Source organism: Myxine glutinosa, chromosome 7, assembly GCF_964187855.1.
Source record: "Myxine glutinosa chromosome 7, kmMyxGlut1.1, whole genome shotgun sequence".
NCBI classification, from domain to species: domain Eukaryota; kingdom Metazoa; phylum Chordata; class Myxini; order Myxiniformes; family Myxinidae; genus Myxine; species Myxine glutinosa.
In genome coordinates this window covers 130,511,489-130,535,410 of record NC_136267.1, presented here as the reverse complement: position 1 = coordinate 130,535,410, position 23,922 = coordinate 130,511,489, and the positions used below count along the sequence as shown (strand labels likewise).

Here is a 23,922-nt window from a genome sequence, read left to right as displayed (position 1 = left end):
GCAGACGATATGTGTATTTGCTCAAGGAAATGTTAACTCATGGCGACATTGCGTCTGTTTCCTGTTTTGATCACTTAAACCTTCTCTGTAAGTTTTGAACCCTAGGTGTTGACGACATGTTTGCAGGAGAAAGTCTGAGAAAATTGTTTAAATATCTTTCTGTTGCAAAGTTGAGGAATATGGATGTTTATCTTCAAAAAGGGGGGCATGTAGTGATACCAAGGAACTACTTTAATGTGGCTGTAATGCGCCTTTATACATAGCTCTGGGTCCATTGGTGGACTATTTTGTACCCCTGGGCTTGGAATGAGTGCTCAGAGACTCTGTCGAATTTCTATATTAATATTCGCCTCAACACATATAAGCTCAATCATCACCATTCCAACATTTTAAATACCAACATCATCAATGTCAACATTTTCAATGCCATGATTGGTAATACTAGGGCATGCCCGTACTATATCTATATCTAAAATTATATCCCCCCCCTCTATTTACATGAAATGGTTTGGTCCAAAGCGAACGGCTTGCGAGTGGTGACAATCCCCCCCCTCTATTTACATGCAATGGTTTGGTCCAAAGCGAACGGCTTCCGGAGTTTGGTAAAGAAATCGCCATCGCGTGCACAAACGCGCAGGAAAGCGAATGAATCGCAAATTCGTTTTTATTAGTTGTAAAACATAGTTTAACGCCAACATAGTTTGCAAACGTGAAATAAATGAATACGCTCTCAAATGTGCCATCCGAGGCAGAGTGTGCCCGCCACGTTCGGCACACGCGATCGTTCGCTGCTCTCTGATTGGTTGAATCGTTTTTTGGACATAGCTCGGTAAGTAATTGTCCGATTAATATGAAACCTTGAAAAGGCACATCCTCGGGTCCCCAGCAATATACCTGGCAAGTTAAAAGTATATCGGACCCGTGGTTGTCGAGAAACAGCGGTCACAGACAAACAAACGTACAGACAGAGATTACTGGAATTATAGATAGATACAGCAGTAAAAAAATTGTTCATTTTGATGTTGGATCTCTGTGACGTCACATCCGTTTGGCGTTTGGGCACATCCTTCTGTTTCCGTTTGGCTTTGATCCCACCGTCGCCGAAGTTCATTCATTTGACGTTTTCAGGATCTTGCTCGCCGATACTGATCTTCGTCCGAACTATGTTGCAGCAGATGTTCCATCAGATGAAACGCCATCCTGCTGTGAGTCCGTTTCGACAAATTATATGTCTAATGATGATGGTTAAAGAAACTGCTGAGCTGAGGGCAAATTTTCATTCATTCATTTCCCTCTCTTTGTTCTCCACGCCGATTTAAAAGAACGACATGCTCACGTGTTGTGAAGTGCGTCCTTAATCAAGTGATTGGATTTAAAGATGGTTATAAAACAAAACAAGTGGACACCACCAGGAATTTCAGGAAAGAAGTCGGAGATTGGCTGAAGTGCATTTGGAGTGTATTAACGGGGGTAGAAAAGATCAAGGTTTTGGATCTTTTCTACCCCCGTTAATATACCCCAAATCTGATGGTGAACAGCTGTTTTAAATACCTCGAGGGAGGAGTGGGATTGAAGAGAGTGTGGGACTTTGTTCCAAAGGCGGGAAAAAGAGGAATGAAACAGCGAAGGTGAGCTGGGGAGGGGTGGTGCAGATTGAGATGGGCGGAGTGGTGCAGATTGAGATGGGAGGAGTGGTGCAGATTGAGATGGGCGGAGTGGTGCAGATTGAGATGGGAGGGGTGGTGCAGATTGAGATGGGCGGAGTGGTGCAGATTGAGATGGGAGGAGTGGTGCAGATTGAGATGGGAGGAGTGGTGCAGATTGAGATGGGAGGGGTGGTGCAGATTGAGATGGGAGGGGTGGTGCAGATTGAGATGGGAGGAGTGGTGCAGATTGAGATGGGAGGAGTGGTGCAGATTGAGATGGGAGGGGTGGTGCAGATTGAGATGGGAGGGGTGGTGCAGATTGAGATGGGAGGGGTGGTGCAGATTGAGATGGGAGGAGTGGTGCAGATTGAGATGGGAGGAGTGGTGCAGATTGAGATGGGAGGAGTGGTGCAGATTGAGATGGGAGGGGTGGTGCAGATTGAGATGGGAGGAGTGGTGCAGATTGAGATGGGAGGGGTGGTGCAGATTGAGATGGGAGGAGTGGTGCAGATTGAGATGGGAGGGGTGGTGCAGATTGAGATGGGAGGAGTGGTGCAGATTGAGATGGGAGGAGTGATGCAGATTGAGATGGGAGGAGTGGTGCAGATTGAGATGGGAGGAGTGGTGCAGATTGAGATGGGAGGAGTGGTGCAGATTGAGATGGGAGGAGTGGTGCAGATTGAGATGGGAGGGGTGGTGCAGATTGAGATGGGAGGAGTGGTGCAGATTGAGATGGGAGGAGTGGTGCAGATTGAGATGGGAGGGGTGGTGCAGATTGAGATGGGAGGAGTGGTGCAGATTGAGATGGGAGGAGTGGTGCAGATTGAGATGGGAGGAGTGGTGCAGATTGAGATGGGAGGAGTGGTGCAGATTGAGATGGGAGGAGTGGTGCAGATTGAGATGGGAGGAGTGGTGCAGATTGAGATGGGAGGAGTGGTGCAGATTGAGATGGGAGGAGTGATGCAGATTGAGATGGGAGGAGTGGTGCAGATTGAGATGGGAGGAGTGGTGCAGATTGAGATGGGAGGAGTGGTGCAGATTGAGATGGGAGGAGTGGTGCAGATTGAGATGGGAGGGGTGGTGCAGATTGAGATGGGAGGAGTGGTGCAGATTGAGATGGGAGGAGTGGTGCAGATTGAGATGGGAGGAGTGGTGCAGATTGAGATGGGAGGAGTGGTGCAGATTGAGATGGGAGGAGTGGTGCAGATTGAGATGGGAGGAGTGGTGCAGATTGAGATGGGAGGGGTGGTGCAGATTGAGATGGGAGGAGTGGTGCAGATTGAGATGGGAGGAGTGGTGCAGATTGAGATGGGAGGGGTGGTGCAGATTGAGATGGGAGGGGTGGTGCAGATTTTGATGGGAGGGGTGGTGCAGATTGAGATGGGAGGAGTGGTGCAGATTGAGATGGGAGGAGTGATGCAGATTGAGATGGGAGGGGTGGTGCAGATTGAGATGGGAGGAGTGGTGCAGATTGAGATGGGAGGGGTGGTGCAGATTCACATCGGAGGAGTGCTGCAGATTGAAATGGGCGGAGTGGTGCAGATTGACATGGGGGGAGTGGTGCAGATTGAGATGGGAGGAGTTGTGCAGATTGAGATGGGAGGAGGGGGGTGCAGATCGAGATGGGAGGAGGGGGTGCAGATTGAGATGGGAGGACGGGGTGCATATTGAGATGGGAGGAGGGGGTGCATATTGAGATGGGAGGAGGGGGTGCATATCGAGATGGGAGGAGTGGTGCAGATTGAGATGGGAGGAGTGGTGCAGATTGAGATGGGAGGAGTGGTGTAGTTTGAGATGGGAGGAGTGGTGAAGATTGAGATGGGAGGAGTGGTGCAGATTGAGATGGGAAGAGTGGTGCAGATTGAGATGGGAGGAGTGGTGCAGATTGAGATGGGAGGAGTGGTGCAGATTGAGATGGGAGGGGTGGTGCAGATTGAGATGGGAGGAGTGGTGCAGATTGAGATGGGAGGAGTGGTGCAGATTGAGATGGGAGGGGTGGTGCAGATTGAGATGGGAGGGGTGGTGCAGATTTTGATGGGAGGGGTGGTGCAGATTGAGATGGGAGGAGTGGTGCAGATTGAGATGGGAGGAGTGATGCAGATTGAGATGGGAGGGGTGGTGCAGATTGAGATGGGAGGAGTGGTGCAGATTGAGATGGGAGGGGTGGTGCAGATTCACATCGGAGGAGTGCTGCAGATTGAAATGGGCGGAGTGGTGCAGATTGACATGGGGGGAGTGGTGCAGATTGAGATGGGAGGAGTTGTGCAGATTGAGATGGGAGGAGGGGGGTGCAGATCGAGATGGGAGGAGGGGGTGCAGATTGAGATGGGAGGACGGGGTGCATATTGAGATGGGAGGAGGGGGTGCATATTGAGATGGGAGGAGGGGGTGCATATCGAGATGGGAGGAGTGGTGCAGATTGAGATGGGAGGAGTGGTGCAGATTGAGATGGGAGGAGTGGTGTAGTTTGAGATGGGAGGAGTGGTGAAGATTGAGATGGGAGGAGTGGTGCAGATTGAGATGGGAAGAGTGGTGCAGATTGAGATGGGAGGAGTGGTGCAGATTGAGATGGGAGGAGTGGTGCAGATTGAGATGGGAGGAGTGGTGCAGATTGAGATGGGAGGAGTGGTGCAGATTGAGATGGGAGGGGTGGTGCAGATTGAGATGGGCGGAGTGGTGCAGATTCACATGGGGGGAGTGGTGCAGATTGAGATGGGAGGAGTGGTGCAGATTGAGATGGGAGGAGTGGTGCAGATTGAGATGGGAGGAGGGGGGTGCAGATCGAGATGGGAGGAGGGGGTGCAGATTGAGATGGGAGGACGGGGTGCAGATTGAGATGGGAGGAGTGGTGCAGATTGAGATGGGAGGGGTGGTGCAGAATGAGATGGGAGGAGTGGTGCAGATTGAGATGGGAGGGGTGGTGCAGATTGAGATGGGAGGAGTGGTGCAGATTGAGATGGGAGGAGTGATGCAGATTGAGATGGGAGGGGTGGTGCAGATTGAGATGGGAGGAGTGGTGCAGATTGAGATGGGAGGAGTGGTGCAGATTGAGATGGGAGGAGTGGTGCAGATTGAGATGGGAGGAGTGGTGCAGATTGAGATGGGAGCAGTGGTGCAGATTGAGATGGGAGGGGTGGTGCAGATTCACATCGGAGGAGTGCTGCAGATTGAGATGGGCGGAGTGGTGCAGATTCACATGGGGGGAGTGGTGCAGATTGAGATAGGAGGAGTGGTGCAGATTGAGATGGGAGGAGGGGGTGCAGATCGAGATGGGAGGAGGGGGTGCAGATTGAGATGGGAGGAGGGGGTGCATATTGAGATGGGAGGAGGGGGTGCAGATTGAGATGGGAGGAGTGGTGCAGATTGAGATGGGAGGAGTGGTGCAGATTGAGATGGGAGGGGTGGTGCAGATTGAGATGGGCGGAGTGGTGCAGATTCACATGGGGGGAGTGGTGCAGATTGAGATGGGAGGAGTGGTGCAGATTGAGATGGGAGGAGTGGTGCAGATTGAGATGGGAGGAGGGGGGTGCAGATCGAGATGGGAGGAGGGGGTGCAGATTGAGATGGGAGGACGGGGTGCAGATTGAGATGGGAGGAGTGGTGCAGATTGAGATGGGAGGGGTGGTGCAGATTGAGATGGGAGGAGTGGTGCAGATTGAGATGGGAGGGGTGGTGCAGATTGAGATGGGAGGAGTGGTGCAGATTGAGATGGGAGGAGTGATGCAGATTGAGATGGGAGGGGTGGTGCAGATTGAGATGGGAGGAGTGGTGCAGATTGAGATGGGAGGAGTGGTGCAGATTGAGATGGGAGGAGTGGTGCAGATTGAGATGGGAGGAGTGGTGCAGATTGAGATGGGAGCAGTGGTGCAGATTGAGATGGGAGGGGTGGTGCAGATTGAGATGGGAGGGGTGCTGCAGATTGAGATGGGCGGAGTGGTGCAGATTGAGATGGGAGGAGGGGGGTGCAGATCGAGATGGGAGGAGGGGGTGCAGATTGAGATGGGAGGACGGGGTGCAGATTGAGATGGGAGGAGTGGTGCAGATTGAGATGGGAGGGGTGGTGCAGAATGAGATGGGAGGAGTGGTGCAGATTGAGATGGGAGGGGTGGTGCAGATTGAGATGGGAGGAGTGGTGCAGATTGAGATGGGAGGAGTGATGCAGATTGAGATGGGAGGGGTGGTGCAGATTGAGATGGGAGGAGTGGTGCAGATTGAGATGGGAGGAGTGGTGCAGATTGAGATGGGAGGAGTGGTGCAGATTGAGATGGGAGGAGTGGTGCAGATTGAGATGGGAGCAGTGGTGCAGATTGAGATGGGAGGGGTGGTGCAGATTCACATCGGAGGAGTGCTGCAGATTGAGATGGGCGGAGTGGTGCAGATTCACATGGGGGGAGTGGTGCAGATTGAGATAGGAGGAGTGGTGCAGATTGAGATGGGAGGAGGGGGTGCAGATCGAGATGGGAGGAGGGGGTGCAGATTGAGATGGGAGGAGGGGGTGCATATTGAGATGGGAGGAGGGGGTGCAGATTGAGATGGGAGGAGTGGTGCAGATTGAGATGGGAGGAGTGGTGCAGATTGAGATGGGAGGGGTGGTGCAGATTGAGATGGGCGGAGTGGTGCAGATTCACATGGGGGGAGTGGTGCAGATTGAGATGGGAGGAGTGGTGCAGATTGAGATGGGAGGAGTGGTGCAGATTGAGATGGGAGGAGGGGGGTGCAGATCGAGATGGGAGGAGGGGGTGCAGATTGAGATGGGAGGACGGGGTGCAGATTGAGATGGGAGGAGTGGTGCAGATTGAGATGGGAGGGGTGGTGCAGATTGAGATGGGAGGAGTGGTGCAGATTGAGATGGGAGGGGTGGTGCAGATTGAGATGGGAGGAGTGGTGCAGATTGAGATGGGAGGAGTGATGCAGATTGAGATGGGAGGGGTGGTGCAGATTGAGATGGGAGGAGTGGTGCAGATTGAGATGGGAGGAGTGGTGCAGATTGAGATGGGAGGAGTGGTGCAGATTGAGATGGGAGGAGTGGTGCAGATTGAGATGGGAGCAGTGGTGCAGATTGAGATGGGAGGGGTGGTGCAGATTGAGATGGGAGGGGTGCTGCAGATTGAGATGGGCGGAGTGGTGCAGATTCACATGGGGGGAGTGGTGCAGATTGAGATGGGAGGAGTGGTGCAGATTGAGATGGGAGGAGGGGGTGCAGATCGAGATGGGAGGAGGGGGTGCAGATTGAGATGGGAGGAGGGGGTGCATATTGAGATGGGAGGAGGGGGTGCATATTGAGATGGGAGGAGGGGGTGCATATCGAGATGGGAGGAGTGGTGCAGATTGAGATGGGAGGAGTGGTGCAGATTGAGATGGGAGGAGTGGTGCAGATTGAGATGGGAGGAGTGGTGCAGATTGAGATGGGAGGAGTGGTGCAGATTGAGATGGGAAGAGTGGTGCAGATTGAGATGGGAAGAGTGGTGCAGATTGAGATGGAAGGAGTGGTGCAGATTGAGATGGGAGGAGTGGTGCAGATTGAGATGGGAGGAGTGGTGCAGATTGAGATGGGAGGAGTGGTGCAGATTGAGATGCAAGGAGTGGTGCAGATTGAGATGGGAGGAGTGGTGCCGATTGAGATGGGAGGAGTGGTGCAGATTGAGGTGGGAGGGGTGGTGCAGATTGAGATGGGAGGAGTGGTGCAGATTGAGATGTGAGGAGTGGTGCAGATTGAGATGTGAGGAGTGGTGCAGATTGAGATGGGAGGAGTGGTGCAGATTGAGATGGGAGGAGTGGTGCAGATTGAGATGGGAGGAGTGGTGCAGATTGAGATGGGAGGATTGGTGCAGATTGAGATGGGAGGAGTGGTGCAGATTGAGATGGGAAGAGTGGTGCAGATTGAGATGGGAGGAGTGGTGCAGATTGAGATGGAAGGAGTGGTGCAGATTGAGATGGGAGGAGTGGTGCAGATTGAGATGGGAGGAGTGGTGCAGATTGAGATGGGAGGAGTGGTGCAGATTGAGATGGGAGGAGTGGTGCAGATTGAGATGGGAGGAGTGGTGCAGATTGAGATGGGAGGAGTGGTGCAGATTGAGATGGGAGGAGTGGTGCAGATTGAGATGGGAGGCGTGGTGTTGATTGATATGGGAGGAGGGGGTGCAGATCGAGATGGGAGGAGGGGGTGCAGATCGAGATGGGAGGAGGGGGTGCAGATCGAGATGGGAGGAGGGGGTGCAGATCGAGATGGGAGGAGGGGGTGCAGATCGAGATGGGAGGAGGGGGTGCACATCGAGATGGGAGGAGGGGGTGCACATCGAGATGGGAGGAGGGGGTGCACATCGAGATGGGAGGAGGGGTGCACATCGAGATGGGAGGAGGGGGTGCAGATCGAGATGGGAGGAGGGGGTGCAGATGGAGATGGGAGGAGGGGTGCAGATCGAGATGGGAGGAGGCGGTGCAATCGAGATGGGAGGAGGAGGGTGCAGATGGAGATGGGAGGAGGAGGGTGCAGATGGAGATGGGAGGAGGAGGGTGCAGATGGAGATGGGAGGAGGAGGGTGCAGATGGAGATGGGAGGAGGAGGGTGCAGATGGAGATGGGAGGAGGAGGGTGCAGATGGAGATGGGAGGAGGAGGGTGCAGATGGAGATGGGAGGAGGAGGTGCAGATGGAGATGGGAGGAGGGGTGCAGATGGAGATGGGAGGGGTGGTGCAGATTGAGATGGGAGGAGTGGTGCAGATTGAGATGGGAGGAGTGATGCAGATTGAGATGGGAGGAGTGGTGCAGATTGAGATGGGAGGAGTGGTGCAGATTGAGATGGGAGGAGTGGTGCAGATTGAGATGGGAGGAGTGGTGCAGATTGAGATGGGAGGGGTGGTGCAGATTGAGATGGGAGGAGTGGTGCAGATTGAGATGGGAGGAGTGGTGCAGATTGAGATGGGAGGGGTGGTGCAGATTGAGATGGGAGGAGTGGTGCAGATTGAGATGGGAGGAGTGGTGCAGATTGAGATGGGAGGAGTGGTGCAGATTGAGATGGGAGGAGTGGTGCAGATTGAGATGGGAGGAGTGGTGCAGATTGAGATGGGAGGAGTGGTGCAGATTGAGATGGGAGGAGTGGTGCAGATTGAGATGGGAGGAGTGATGCAGATTGAGATGGGAGGAGTGGTGCAGATTGAGATGGGAGGAGTGGTGCAGATTGAGATGGGAGGAGTGGTGCAGATTGAGATGGGAGGAGTGGTGCAGATTGAGATGGGAGGGGTGGTGCAGATTGAGATGGGAGGAGTGGTGCAGATTGAGATGGGAGGAGTGGTGCAGATTGAGATGGGAGGAGTGGTGCAGATTGAGATGGGAGGAGTGGTGCAGATTGAGATGGGAGGAGTGGTGCAGATTGAGATGGGAGGAGTGGTGCAGATTGAGATGGGAGGGGTGGTGCAGATTGAGATGGGAGGAGTGGTGCAGATTGAGATGGGAGGAGTGGTGCAGATTGAGATGGGAGGGGTGGTGCAGATTGAGATGGGAGGGGTGGTGCAGATTTTGATGGGAGGGGTGGTGCAGATTGAGATGGGAGGAGTGGTGCAGATTGAGATGGGAGGAGTGATGCAGATTGAGATGGGAGGGGTGGTGCAGATTGAGATGGGAGGAGTGGTGCAGATTGAGATGGGAGGGGTGGTGCAGATTCACATCGGAGGAGTGCTGCAGATTGAAATGGGCGGAGTGGTGCAGATTGACATGGGGGGAGTGGTGCAGATTGAGATGGGAGGAGTTGTGCAGATTGAGATGGGAGGAGGGGGGTGCAGATCGAGATGGGAGGAGGGGGTGCAGATTGAGATGGGAGGACGGGGTGCATATTGAGATGGGAGGAGGGGGTGCATATTGAGATGGGAGGAGGGGGTGCATATCGAGATGGGAGGAGTGGTGCAGATTGAGATGGGAGGAGTGGTGCAGATTGAGATGGGAGGAGTGGTGTAGTTTGAGATGGGAGGAGTGGTGAAGATTGAGATGGGAGGAGTGGTGCAGATTGAGATGGGAAGAGTGGTGCAGATTGAGATGGGAGGAGTGGTGCAGATTGAGATGGGAGGAGTGGTGCAGATTGAGATGGGAGGAGTGGTGCAGATTGAGATGGGAGGAGTGGTGCAGATTGAGATGGGAGGGGTGGTGCAGATTGAGATGGGCGGAGTGGTGCAGATTCACATGGGGGGAGTGGTGCAGATTGAGATGGGAGGAGTGGTGCAGATTGAGATGGGAGGAGTGGTGCAGATTGAGATGGGAGGAGGGGGGTGCAGATCGAGATGGGAGGAGGGGGTGCAGATTGAGATGGGAGGACGGGGTGCAGATTGAGATGGGAGGAGTGGTGCAGATTGAGATGGGAGGGGTGGTGCAGAATGAGATGGGAGGAGTGGTGCAGATTGAGATGGGAGGGGTGGTGCAGATTGAGATGGGAGGAGTGGTGCAGATTGAGATGGGAGGAGTGATGCAGATTGAGATGGGAGGGGTGGTGCAGATTGAGATGGGAGGAGTGGTGCAGATTGAGATGGGAGGAGTGGTGCAGATTGAGATGGGAGGAGTGGTGCAGATTGAGATGGGAGGAGTGGTGCAGATTGAGATGGGAGCAGTGGTGCAGATTGAGATGGGAGGGGTGGTGCAGATTCACATCGGAGGAGTGCTGCAGATTGAGATGGGCGGAGTGGTGCAGATTCACATGGGGGGAGTGGTGCAGATTGAGATGGGAGGAGTGGTGCAGATTGAGATGCGAGGAGGGGGTGCAGATCGAGATGGGAGGAGGGGGTGCAGATTGAGATGGGAGGAGGGGGTGCATATTGAGATGGGAGGAGGGGGTGCAGATTGAGATGGGAGGAGTGGTGCAGATTGAGATGGGAGGAGTGGTGCAGATTGAGATGGGAGGGGTGGTGCAGATTGAGATGGGCGGAGTGGTGCAGATTCACATGGGGGGAGTGGTGCAGATTGAGATGGGAGGAGTGGTGCAGATTGAGATGGGAGGAGTGGTGCAGATTGAGATGGGAGGAGGGGGGTGCAGATCGAGATGGGAGGAGGGGGTGCAGATTGAGATGGGAGGACGGGGTGCAGATTGAGATGGGAGGAGTGGTGCAGATTGAGATGGGAGGGGTGGTGCAGATTGAGATGGGAGGAGTGGTGCAGATTGAGATGGGAGGGGTGGTGCAGATTGAGATGGGAGGAGTGGTGCAGATTGAGATGGGAGGAGTGATGCAGATTGAGATGGGAGGGGTGGTGCAGATTGAGATGGGAGGAGTGGTGCAGATTGAGATGGGAGGAGTGGTGCAGATTGAGATGGGAGGAGTGGTGCAGATTGAGATGGGAGGAGTGGTGCAGATTGAGATGGGAGCAGTGGTGCAGATTGAGATGGGAGGGGTGGTGCAGATTGAGATGGGAGGGGTGCTGCAGATTGAGATGGGCGGAGTGGTGCAGATTCACATGGGGGGAGTGGTGCAGATTGAGATGGGAGGAGTGGTGCAGATTGAGATGGGAGGAGGGGGTGCAGATCGAGATGGGAGGAGGGGGTGCAGATTGAGATGGGAGGAGGGGGTGCATATTGAGATGGGAGGAGGGGGTGCATATTGAGATGGGAGGAGGGGGTGCATATCGAGATGGGAGGAGTGGTGCAGATTGAGATGGGAGGAGTGGTGCAGATTGAGATGGGAGGAGTGGTGCAGATTGAGATGGGAGGAGTGGTGCAGATTGAGATGGGAGGAGTGGTGCAGATTGAGATGGGAAGAGTGGTGCAGATTGAGATGGGAAGAGTGGTGCAGATTGAGATGGAAGGAGTGGTGCAGATTGAGATGGGAGGAGTGGTGCAGATTGAGATGGGAGGAGTGGTGCAGATTGAGATGGGAGGAGTGGTGCAGATTGAGATGCGAGGAGTGGTGCAGATTGAGATGGGAGGAGTGGTGCCGATTGAGATGGGAGGAGTGGTGCAGATTGAGGTGGGAGGGGTGGTGCAGATTGAGATGGGAGGAGTGGTGCAGATTGAGATGTGAGGAGTGGTGCAGATTGAGATGTGAGGAGTGGTGCAGATTGAGATGGGAGGAGTGGTGCAGATTGAGATGGGAGGAGTGGTGCAGATTGAGATGGGAGGAGTGGTGCAGATTGAGATGGGAGGAGTGGTGCAGATTGAGATGGGAGGATTGGTGCAGATTGAGATGGGAGGATTGGTGCAGATTGAGATGGGAGGAGTGGTGCAGATTGAGATGGGAAGAGTGGTGCAGATTGAGATGGGAGGAGTGGTGCAGATTGAGATGGAAGGAGTGGTGCAGATTGAGATGGGAGGAGTGGTGCAGATTGAGATGGGAGGAGTGGTGCAGATTGAGATGGGAGGAGTGGTGCAGATTGAGATGGGAGGAGTGGTGCAGATTGAGATGGGAGGAGTGGTGCAGATTGAGATGGGAGGAGTGGTGCAGATTGAGATGGGAGGAGTGGTGCAGATTGAGATGGGAGGAGTGGTGCAGATTGAGATGGGAGGCGTGGTGTTGATTGATATGGGAGGAGGGGGTGCAGATCGAGATGGGAGGAGGGGGTGCAGATCGAGATGGGAGGAGGGGGTGCAGATCGAGATGGGAGGAGGGGGTGCAGATCGAGATGGGAGGAGGGGGTGCACATCGAGATGGGAGGAGGGGGTGCACATCGAGATGGGAGGAGGGGGTGCACATCGAGATGGGAGGAGGGGGTGCACATCGAGATGGGAGGAGGGGTGCACATCGAGATGGGAGGAGGGGGTGCAGATCGAGATGGGAGGAGGGGGTGCAGATGGAGATGGGAGGAGGGGTGCAGATCGAGATGGGAGGAGGCGGTGCAATCGAGATGGGAGGAGGAGGGTGCAGATGGAGATGGGAGGAGGAGGGTGCAGATGGAGATGGGAGGAGGAGGGTGCAGATGGAGATGGGAGGAGGAGGGTGCAGATGGAGATGGGAGGAGGAGGGTGCAGATGGAGATGGGAGGAGGAGGGTGCAGATGGAGATGGGAGGAGGAGGGTGCAGATGGAGATGGGAGGAGGAGGGTGCAGATGGAGATGGGAGGAGGAGGTGCAGATGGAGATGGGAGGAGGGGTGCAGATGGAGATGGGAGGAGGGGGGCAGATGGAGATGGGAGGAGGGGTGCAGGTCGAGAGGGGAGGAGGGGTGTGCAGGTGGAGACGGGAGGAGGGGGTTCAGGTGGAGACGGGAGGAGGGGGTGCAGATGGAGACGGGAGGAGGGGGTGCAGATGGAGACGGGAGGAGGGGGTGCAGATGGAGACGGGAGGAGGGGTGCATATCGAGACGGGAGGAGGGGTGCATATCGAGATGGGTGGAGGGGTGCATATCGAGATGGGAGGAGGGGGTGCATATCGAGATGGGAGGAGGGGGTGCATATCGAGATGGGAGGAGGGGGTGCATATCGAGATGGGAGGAGGGGGTGCAGATCGAGATGGGAGGAGGGGGTGCAGATCGAGAGGGGAGGAGGGGGTGCAGATCGAGATGGGAGGAGGGGGTGCAGATCGAGATGGGAGGAGGGGGTGCAGATCATGATGGGAGGAGGAGGTGCAGATCGAGATGGGAGGAGGGGGATGCAGATCGAGATGGGAGGAGGGGGGTGCAGATCGCCATGGGAGGAGGGGGGTGCAGATCAAGATCGGAGGAGGGGGGTGCAGATCGAGATGGGAGGAGGGGGGTGCAGATCGAGATTGGGAGGAGGGGGTGCCGATGGAGACAGGAGCGGGGGTGCAGATGGAGACAGGAGCGGCGTGCAGATGGAGACGGGAGGGGGGGGGGTGCAGATGGAGACGGGAGCGGGGGTGCAGATGGAGACTGGACCAGGGGTGCAGATGGAGACGGGAGGGGGGGGGGGTGCAGATGGAGATGGGAGCGGGGGTGCAGATGGAGACGGGAGGGAGGGGTGCAGATGGAGACGGGAGCGGGGGTGCAGATGGAGACGGGAGGGGGGGGTGCAGATGGAGACGGTACGGGTGGGTGCAGATGGAGACGGGAGCAGGGGTGCAGATGGAGACGGGAGCGGGGTGCAGATGGAGACGGGAGGGGGGGGTGCAGATGGAGACGGGAGGGGGGGTGCAGATGGAGACGGGAGCGGGGGTGCAGGTGGAGACGGGAGGGGGGGGGTGCAGATGGAGACGGGAGCGAGGGTGCAGATGGAGGCAGGAGGAGCGAGGACGGGCTGCAGCTGGAAGCGCAAAGCCATCAAGGCATGGGGTCCAGGGCCCACTCAAGGAGCCCGGAAGCTTTTGGGATGTTAGGTGTTCTTAGTTATATTCTGAGCATCGCCTGACCACATTGGCTGCATAATGCAGGGGGGGGGGGGGATATGGGGGGGGGGCGGGGGGGTGGTAAAAAGTTTCGATTGTAAAATATATTTTATTTGGCTTTTTATTATCTTAATTTTTATGTGATTGAGATGGAACCTGCAGCTTTGTTAACATAAATGACATCACTTACTCAACAATCCTGTTGTAATTTACTCCGAAACAAAACATGTTTGTTGTAGTAATTAAATAGTCGTATCTGAATTTGTTCAGGAGCTCCAAGGATGGATTGTTTCTAAATATTCATGAGTAATCAAACTTGTGAAGCAATCGGGAACAGTTCCCCTTCATGCTGTGTATGTTCGTGAATATACGGCGAGCAGTTTGAGTTACACTTTCCATGTATATATATATATTTTTCAACACCAGTGAAAAACCTGCTCCAAGCCTCCCACCAAGTCTAAGGTTTGATCTGTTTTGAGGTGCCATGACGTCACACGGCGTGGAAATGCAATTTTTTTTGTTTTACTGGCACTGAGTAGAAAGACGAGTTTTCAAGTCATTCCATCAGGCACTTCATGTGTACTCAAAGGTGGGTGACATCAGAGGCATCTAAACTAGCCACTAGGCCATTATAAACAAGACCGGAAGTCTAACACTAACAGCGGCGTAGCCGGGCTTGTATTATATTATAAACCACAAACACACATGATTAGCTTTTTAAACAGTCGCTAATGCTGTTTATAACGTTAAACAAAGAAATTTGGAGGAATCCCGACATCCGTGAGGTAAGTTTTACACACAGAACTGAGGGAAGATCTACTGTAATCTATATACCCCACAAGGATTGGGTTAATAACATACGATCAAAAAACGGAGGCGAATACCTTACTTCCGCGGTTGTTAGTCCATACACCGCTTATCATGGAATCATGAACCATACACCACTTCAATCCACTAACTTTGTATTCATGACATTGGGATTAAAGTGTTATGGTTATATTTACTATATTATTATTATTACCATTATGAAAACGATACTACTGAAACAATACACTACTGTATAAAGAAACCTTGGCTTAATTTGGCCGAAGCGGTCCGAAGGTGAGGCATAAGGCCTATACATACCGTTTTGTTATAAGGGACGTAACGTCTATGCTTTCGATATTTGATAGTCATTTTAACAATGTTTGTTTGTGTTTCACACAGAATTAAAAACGTAAAGGTAGAGCATGGCAATTGTGATATATGACAGGTTCAACGATATGTTCGGCCTGAACAAAATTGGAATTAAAATGGCGGTGTGGAGAGTCAGCCGCTGTACTGCCATAATGATATCAGATGTAATCACATCACCCTATCATGTGACTAGATCCTCAGCTCTGATTGGTATACGTTTGAGGGGACATACATACATACAGACGGACAAACACTGTTCCAGACGGCTTTGCCCGATGGGCTACGCCGTAAAAATAACAAATATTACAGCATGTAAAAAGTTATTAGAGATGTATGATGTGCTGACGTATAGACAGTACCGAGTTGTGCATATCCGGCCGTTGTGCATAGCTTCAGTACATCCGGCCGTGTATGATGTGCTGACGTACCACCTTCAGAGGCCATTTTTCCCCTCAGAGCAGGGGTTGGCCTTTTTCAGGCACTGTGGTCCCCTTTTTGAAGCAATGTTTGTGTGCTTCCCCTTCTCTCCCCATCTTGTCTTCCGCTCCCTCTTTTAATATATTTTGTTTGTCTGGTTGATTTGTTTGTGAAGTAAATGTTAGCTCTTTCACGAGCCTCGATTCAGTATACAAAAAAAAAAAAAATGTTTTAAGGCCGGATGCCCTTCCTGCCGCCAACCTTATTCGCCTCTTGCGACACAGGGAATTAATTACCAGTGAACTGGTACTCAATTTGCCGACCTCGGAAGGATGACAGGCTGAGTCAACCCCCCTGGTGTTAATTCAGCAATCGACCGGGATTCGAACCCAGGATCCTAGGATCCCAAGCCGGCACACTAACCACGAAGCCAACACCAGGCTTGATGTACAGATAGTAAAGACCATTATTTACGTGGTTCCCAATTTGCAGTCTGCAGTCATTTATCGCTGACCTTTTCCGGTCCCTGTTGAGAAAAAAGATTAACAACCACTGCTTTAAGACTATCCTGCCAGCCTTGCATTGGAGAGGTCATTTACATAGATGAGGAACAAGACTGGGCCCAAGACGCTTCCTTGTGAAACTCCAGCCTCTGATGGGAAAGGAGAGGAGAGATTTACATTGATGGCTACATGTTGACCGAGTGAATGGAGGTAGGCAGAAATGCAGGAATTAAGGTGGCCTTCAATGCCACAGGCAGAGGACTTGGCAAGCAAAGCAGGATGCCAGGCTGTGTTGAATGCCCTAGATATGTGTTGAGGCGCTTTTTCATTGCACAGAACTGTACGATACGGCATTGTACTGTGCAGTACGGTTCGGCACTGTAGAGTACGGTTCGGCACGGTACTGTAATCCCTGTGTTGTTTTTCCATCGCACAACAGAACCGTGAAAATTGGTGGTTATCCAGGTTTTCCATGTATTTTTTCTGATTATTACTTATGCTTTAGCTATCTTCTCTCCGGAATTGTGGTATTTCAAAATGGCAGTTGGGTCTGAACATAGCGTAACGGTTCTGTGACGATTGTGATTGGCCAATCAACGGTCTGCAGTATGGCTAGCTCCAACCATAGGTCCTGGTTCGGCTCGCTTGGTACCTATCCATAGCGGGAACCAAATTTAGCACAGGTACTTAGGTACGGTACGGTTCGCTTGGCAATGGAAAAACGAAAAAACGGATTTTGGTTACAGTACGGTGCGGTACCGCGGTGGAAAAGCGCCGCTATATACATTATTACCCTTGCCAGACGAGAGGGAATATTCCATTTGGGTCTGTTTGTCTGCACAAAACGTGAGTAGGTGTACTAATTACATTAGACCCCCTATATACCTTTAGATTTTAGAACCTTCAGACCCACAAGACCCTTTTGAGAATTTAGAACCCTAAGAAACCCGTAATTTCCCTGTCATTCTTTCTTTAGACTGATTAGACCCCTAATACCCCCCAGAACGGCCCTAATACCCTTACGGCCCCTTAGATTCCTTTCTACAATTTTAGGCCTTCACGCCTTCGACCTTTTAATACCCTTTGGACCCTCTTTTGATGTTTTGAGACCGTTTAGACAATTCCGACTCTTTAGACCTTAAATTGCACCCTTTAGACCCTATTCGACCTTTTAAAACCATTTAGACCAGGGTTCTCAACCTAATGCACCTCAAGGCCTACTTGAGTATATGTCAAAAAGGTCAGGGCCCACGTAAGAAATAATAACCTAAAAAAAACCAGGGTATTCTGAACTTGCAGTTGTATGTAGCTGTGTGCTGCAATTGATTATATAAAATATAATAATAACAACTTTATTTGTACCTTATTTAAGACATTTAAGCCTTAAATATAGGGTGCTGCTTACGTCAGTGAAATACTTGGGCTTGCTTCTGAGAACCAATCAGATCAGTTCAAGCCGAGTTGGGATGGGTGACATTGTGAGAGGCTAACTCCCAGAGTAGCATTCAAAGTTGCTTTCAGTTTATTCCTGGTCTTTGATTTTGTGCCAATCACAATTGAAAACCCTGACTCACACAGGTATGTGGTGGTGAAAGGCAACAGGAACTTGATTACCTGCTCTGATTGAATCCCCTGTCACTTTAAATCCAAACTTAATATATTCAGGGTCATATTTTCTGACTTTGCGTTTCACTGCCTTTTTAGCAACTCCTGAAGTTTCGCCATTATCATCAGTTTTTCTTTTCAGGAAACGGTCCATGTTCGCCAAAATAAAATACAGTAAAAGTAAAATACAGCAGCTGGCTTTTCATGTGAAGGCGTGATGCCCGACATGTTCTCCACACCGGAAACACCTTCGATCAACCAAATACGGTCGATCAACCAAATGGCGAAACTGCAAATACCGAATCCGCGAATGTCACAGGAGCAAACCCTCACGCCATTTCCTCATTCTCCTTTAAACTCAATCCCTCTATATTCTAATCAGCATCATTCCAATCACAAATTATTACAATAGCATTAATATAACTTTTCTTTTGTGAGGTAAATTTCACAAACACTCGTGAGGTAAACGGATAACCTGAACTCTCAGGTTGGTATGATCTCCACGGACCACGAGGTTGCGCCTTGTGACCCACCGGTTGACAATCTCTGCTTTAGAGTGTTTAGACACTTTACACCATTTCAACCCGTTAGACCTTTTCAAACCTTTACACCTTCATACCATTTGACCTTCACAACTTTTCAGACCTGTGACCTTTACAGCTGGAGCATTTCAACCTTTCATTTGCAGTCAATAATAATAATAATAATAATAATGTATTTATTTTATATAGCGCTTTTCAGGGAGCCCAAAGACGCTTTGACAGAGTGAAAAACATAATGCATAGCAAAACATAAAAACAATTGCAAAAAACAAGAATCAATAGGGAAATATTCAAAGCAAAAAGGAGGGAGAAGGAGAAGAGATAGTCAGGGGTTAAATGTTGAATGCAGTGTTGAACACTTCCCGTCAATGACCTTTCATTTATTACATCCTTCCATTTATTTGCCACACAAAATAAGTTCTGGTGAGGGTTTGCAATCTCTGATTGCTCTTTCCATGTATATATTGCAAATACCTTCTCACATCTCGAAAAACATTTTCTTATGAAAATTTATTTGAATCACAATTTAAGTTAACCCATTCAATTCCTATTTTACCCTCTCAATGCCTGACGTTTTTATGTTGGAGCACTTAAGCCCACTGCACCCTGGTAAGAATTTTACGTAATCATATTTTATCAAAAAGAAAGATTAATTTTTTTTCTCTCTCCAGAAACCCTGTTTCATTTCATGATTTTCCTGCCCACAGATTATCCCTCTACTTGGGTGCATTGGCATGGGCACGGCCATGGCTGTTGGCTACGTTGGGCGTGTGCTCCTTTTCCACCCTGATGTCTGGTTTGTCTTTGCATTGTTACACACCCAGAACACTTCGTGAATGCACTTTGTCTAGAGACTGTTCCACATGGAAGGGAAATATATGGGTAAAGAAAATAATAGAGGAAGAGGGAGGTGAAAATAATAAAAGGAGAGTTGTAGATAGCAGTGGGGATAAAAAGAAGAGCGGAGGAAAGGGAAGTTTATGGAACACCGAAGGAACACTGAAGGGGAAATTCTAATGTCTAAAAAATTACTTCCATTTTGGTATGTTATATCCGTTTTGGTATACTCACTGGCCATCAAGAATCACGATTCAAACCAGAATCAACATATCAAAAAAGGACATGTAGATTCTGCCTGTGATGTGCATGGCAAATGCCATTTGTAATTATCAGTCTCAACAGAAAAAGTTTCAGCTTTCTCAAAACTGAGGCATCAACTCTGCTTATGTTTTCACCCCTGTCTGTCTGTGAAAAGAATATCTGAGTTATGGACGGATTTGGATGACATTTAGTGGACAGGTTGGGTGTGTGACAAGGACGACTTCATTCGATTTTGGTGAAGATTCGAATCTGGATCCACATACTATAATTTTTTGTTTTTAAGTGATTCTTCACCATTGACAGATGGGGCCAAAAATTGTATACATGTATTGCATGATGTCTTAAAAAGTCATCTGCGGGTTAGGATAAAATGAGGTGGATGAGTTTGGTAGATGACAAGAACAAGCTGATTGGATTTTGGTTCAGGTTTGGATTTAGATCTGGCCTATCAGTGGGATAGAAAAACTTTTCAGCCTGGTGGAGAGTTATTTTTAGGTTTTTTTTGTCAAAATTAAGTAAAGTTTAAAATCAGAACAGCACGCGGTGGAGCACATACCTCAACCTGACTGAATAGTTTACGTTTTGTATCCCAATGATAGGCAGGAGCTGCATCCGGACCTTAACCAAAATGGAATTGAGTTGTTCTGTCACTTACCCAACTCATCCACCAAGTTTTATCATAACCCGTCCAAAACCTTTGAAATATCATGCTGTGTATCATTTTGGCCCTATTTCTCAATGGAGAAGAATCACGTACCAAACTAGATGGTATTCATGAAATACTTACCCCGCACAGTCAACGTGGTGCGAGCCAACTCTTCTGTTTTTTAAGGTTGTTTTTTTTCTTTCATCCAATATGGCTGCCAGACCATATTGATTACATTCTCCAAAATAATTGTTGCATATATCACATTCGATAAATTTCAAACTTATCGGACTAAGCGTTGTACCTGTCGAATTATGATGTCATAATTAAGGCACCAATGACGTCATTGTTAACAACACTTATTCCCCATACAGAGTTCTTTACAATGAGTCATGTTTAATTTTTTTCCATGGAGTGGTTTAGGAGAAATAGAGGTGCAATGTTTTTCAGTTTTTCCAAGATCCTGCACTATGTGACCTATGATGTCATAATTATCATTAAAAATTATACAGGAGGCATTCCAATGTCGAAAATTGTGTCCATCAGACCAACAGTTGCAGAGAGAAACAAAATTCATACTGATCGGATCAAGCGTTGTACTTGTCGAATTATGATGTCATAATGAACGCACTGATGACCATCATTAACATAAACCTATTCCCAATGGGGATTACTTGACAATGAGCCATGTTTCAATATTTTCCATGGAGCGGTTTCAGAGATATCGAGGTGCAAAGTTTTTCCAAGATGGCGCCCGCACCACTTGACCTATAACATCATAATTATCACTTTAAAATCTACAGGAGGAGGCGCTCCTATTTTGCAAAATTTTGTGTCAATCAGGCCAACGCTTGCTGAGAAAATGAATTTTAAAAATACAGACACGTACGTGGATACGCTATACGTATGCTACACATCTGCACGCACCCTATCGCTTAACCCCACTTTTTGATTCTCTTCGTGCTCAGGGTAGTTAAATAGTATTTGGGTCCGGATCTTCACCAAAATCTAATCAATTCATCCTTGTCACATACTTAGTCTGTCCACCAAGTTTAATCAGAATTGGGACGTACCTTTTCGAGATATCCTGCTCACAGACAGAGACAGATGGGGTTGAAAACATAACCTCTGTCCATCTTCGGTAGCGGAAGTAAGAACTGTCAATTCTACATTTGACGTACCACACTTATGATACTGATTTGATATAATTGTTTCCTGATCCTAAATATCACCCAAGTAGCCGCATGTTGTTGCATGCTGTTGAATACAGAGAATGAATGGGATGGCAACATAGAGAGTAACCCAGTTTTAGGACCGGCAGAGAAGATAACTGAGAAGGAAGTTGAGGAAGCGATCAAAGCAATGAAGAGTAGAAAAGCGGGAGGGCCGACGGGAGTTGTGGGAGATATGTTGAAGGCAGCAGGAAGTTGGGGTGTGAAGAGAATGACAGAGATCTGTAATCTGGTGGTGAAAGAAGGCCGCATTCCAGTGGATTGGGAACTGAGTACCCTCGTCCCTCTATACAAGGGGAAAGGTGACCCTCGAGTGTGGCTCATACCGAGCGATAAAGTTATTGGAGCATGGAATGAAGGTATTGGAAAGGGTGTTGGAGAGGAGGATAAGGAAGAAGGTGAAGATCGACGAAATGCAGTTTGGATTTATGCCAGGAAGAGGAACGACAGACGCGCTCTTTATTGTGAGGCAGTTGCAGGAGAAGTACATGGAGAAGAGGAAGAAGTTGTTTCTTGGGTTTGTTGATCTGGAGAAAGCATTCGATAGGGTTCCACGTGAAGTATTGACATGGGCATTGAGGAAGTTAGGAGTGGAGGAATGGTTGATCAGAGTAGTGATGGCAATGTACAAAAGAGCGCGCACAGCTGTAAGGACGAAGGACGGGAACAGTGGTGAGTTTGAGGTGAAGGTGGGAGTGCATCAGGGGTCGGTACTAAGTCCACTACTATTTGTAGCTGTGATGGAGGTGCTGGCTCAGACCGTAAAGGAGGGTTTACCGTGGGAGTTGTTGTATGCAGATGATCTGGTGTTGATTGCGGAAAGTATGGATGGACTGAAGGAAAAGATGAACAAGTGGAAGGAAAGTATGGAGACAAAAGGTCTGAAGGTGAATATAGGAAAGATGAAGGTGATGGCAAGTGGTAAAGCATGTGGTGAGGTGGAAAGAACTGGGAAGTGGCCCTGTGCTGTGTGCAGGAAGGGTGTCGGAGTGAACTCCATTCAATGTACAATGTGCGCTGAGTGGGTTCATCAAAAATGTAGTGGTCTGAGAGGGTCATTAACCAGTGTGGCAGCCACATTCAAGTGTAAGGTGTGCACAGAGGGAGCTGCAGATGGAGGAAATGTTGAGTTGGATCTTGGAGACGGCGTGAAGCTGGAAGGTGTGAAAACATTTTGCTATCTCTGAGACATGCTGAATGGAGAAGGTGGATCAGACTCGGCAACGGTTGCTAGAGTGAGATGTGCATGGAAGAAGTTTCGGGAACTGAGTGGCGTGCTGATGAGGAGGGGAGTGTCGTTGAAGCTGAAGGGAAAGGTGTATGCTGCATGTGTGAGAAGTGTTATGATTTATGGGAGCGAGACATGGGTCATGAATGTAGAGCAGCAACGAAGGCTGGAAAGGGTGGAAATGCGAATGGTTCGGTGGATGTGCGGAGTGTCGCTGAGAGAGAGGAAGACAAATGATGAATTGCGAAAGATGATGGGAATAGAGCCTGTGATTGATGCTGTGAAGAGGAACAGGTTGAGATGGTTTGGTCATGTGTTGAGGAAGGATGAAAGTGACTGGTTGAGAAGAGTGATGGAAATGAATGTAGAAGAAAGTAGAGGATGGGGAAGACCGAGAAAGACTTGGCTAAAGACGGTGGAAGAAGACATGCGGGCAAGGGGGTTAACAAGGAGAGATGCAGAAAATAGGGCAAAATGGAGAAGATTGTCATGGGGGCCGCAAGGCTAACCCCCGCTCTTGCGGGGAAAATGCCCTTAAAATGCATGTTGTTGTTGTTGTTGTTGTAGCCGCATGCAAATAAAAAAGGAAAAACATTTCTTACAGAATAGGTGATCACATTTATATTTGACAATTTAGCAAACATATCCAGACAGTTGGTGCTCAATGCTTTTATACTCAACTTGCCATTTTTATGGGAATCAAACTCGGGGGTACCCATTAGGTTGTTAATGCTGGTCCCATGATCCAAATCGGACAGTAACAACAAATTGGGCGAGACGACCGCTGCGCTTCACGATCCCAGCAGCATTCCTCCATGATTGCATGCTAAGGCTGTATGCCACTGGGTATTGAAGAAATTTTTTTGCTAATAAATCATTCTACACTTCCACATTTTTTAAGCCAAGATATTAAGCCAGCCATCTTGACTGTTGAGCCACCACTAGGCATCATAAGATGATACTCTAGAATCTAGATCAAATGCTGAGGTTAAAGTTTATATCCTTCTGGTCACAACACAATTGCTTGTTTTGCTCAATCATATCATTAAATCTGGTCACTCATGACTAACTAACTAACTCAGGTCTGATCATTTGGCCACGACGATGACATTTTGAGAAGCGATTTTCATCAATGACCGCCTTGTTAATAAGACAGAGTTGTTTCACAGGTCAGTCATTATGTGTATTATGTGATTAATACACTTACTACAAAAAATTCAAATGTCATGTGTTACAGTTGGGACAAGAGCAATCCAGAGCCTTTTCATAAATATGGGCCAAATGTTCAGTACAAGGTGAGGAACAAGTTTGCTAAAATTATCTGTTTTTACAAATAGTATTCTAGGTATTTCTCCCACTTATAGTTCATTGCAAAATACTTTTTGTTTTGCACATTTTTACGACATTGTATTATTTTGCAGTTCTTCTCTCCGAAAACAGACTACAGCCAGCTGAAGAAGGAAGGACCAGACTTTTGAACTGAAACATCAACTTTTGGGATTCCCAAACTTGAAAAAAAGTCAATGTTTTTGTGGAGGAGGGTGGTGCGGGGAGGGGGATTCACGTCAAAAGTGTT

The 23,922-nt window shown here is 49.6% G+C and overlaps 1 protein-coding gene across 1 annotated transcript; it reads left to right on the top strand.

The window, feature by feature from the left end:
• The first annotated feature begins 1,065 nt into the window (after positions 1 to 1,065).
• COXFA4 (cytochrome c oxidase associated subunit FA4) lies at positions 1,066 to 23,888 on the top strand. The gene is made up of 4 exons (XM_068123236.1): positions 1,066 to 1,205; positions 18,847 to 18,935; positions 23,584 to 23,641; positions 23,768 to 23,888. The coding sequence occupies exons 1-4, from the start codon at positions 1,164 to 1,166 to the stop codon at positions 23,822 to 23,824; spliced, it is 246 nt and encodes an 81-aa protein (XP_067979337.1). The 5' UTR covers positions 1,066 to 1,163; the 3' UTR covers positions 23,825 to 23,888.
• Positions 23,889 to 23,922: the final 34 nt, after the last annotated feature.

Bases quoted from the DNA above. Each gene is read 5' to 3' on its own strand.
- COXFA4 (XM_068123236.1), top strand. From the start codon at position 1,164: ATGTTGCAGCAGATGTTCCATCAGATGAAACGCCATCCTGCT. The intron at 18,936-23,583 runs GTTTGTCTTTGC...CATGTGTTACAG, and splicing joins CTTTTCCACCCTGATGTCTG to TTGGGACAAGAGCAATCCAG. The intron at 23,642-23,767 runs GTGAGGAACAAG...ATTATTTTGCAG, and splicing joins GGCCAAATGTTCAGTACAAG to TTCTTCTCTCCGAAAACAGA.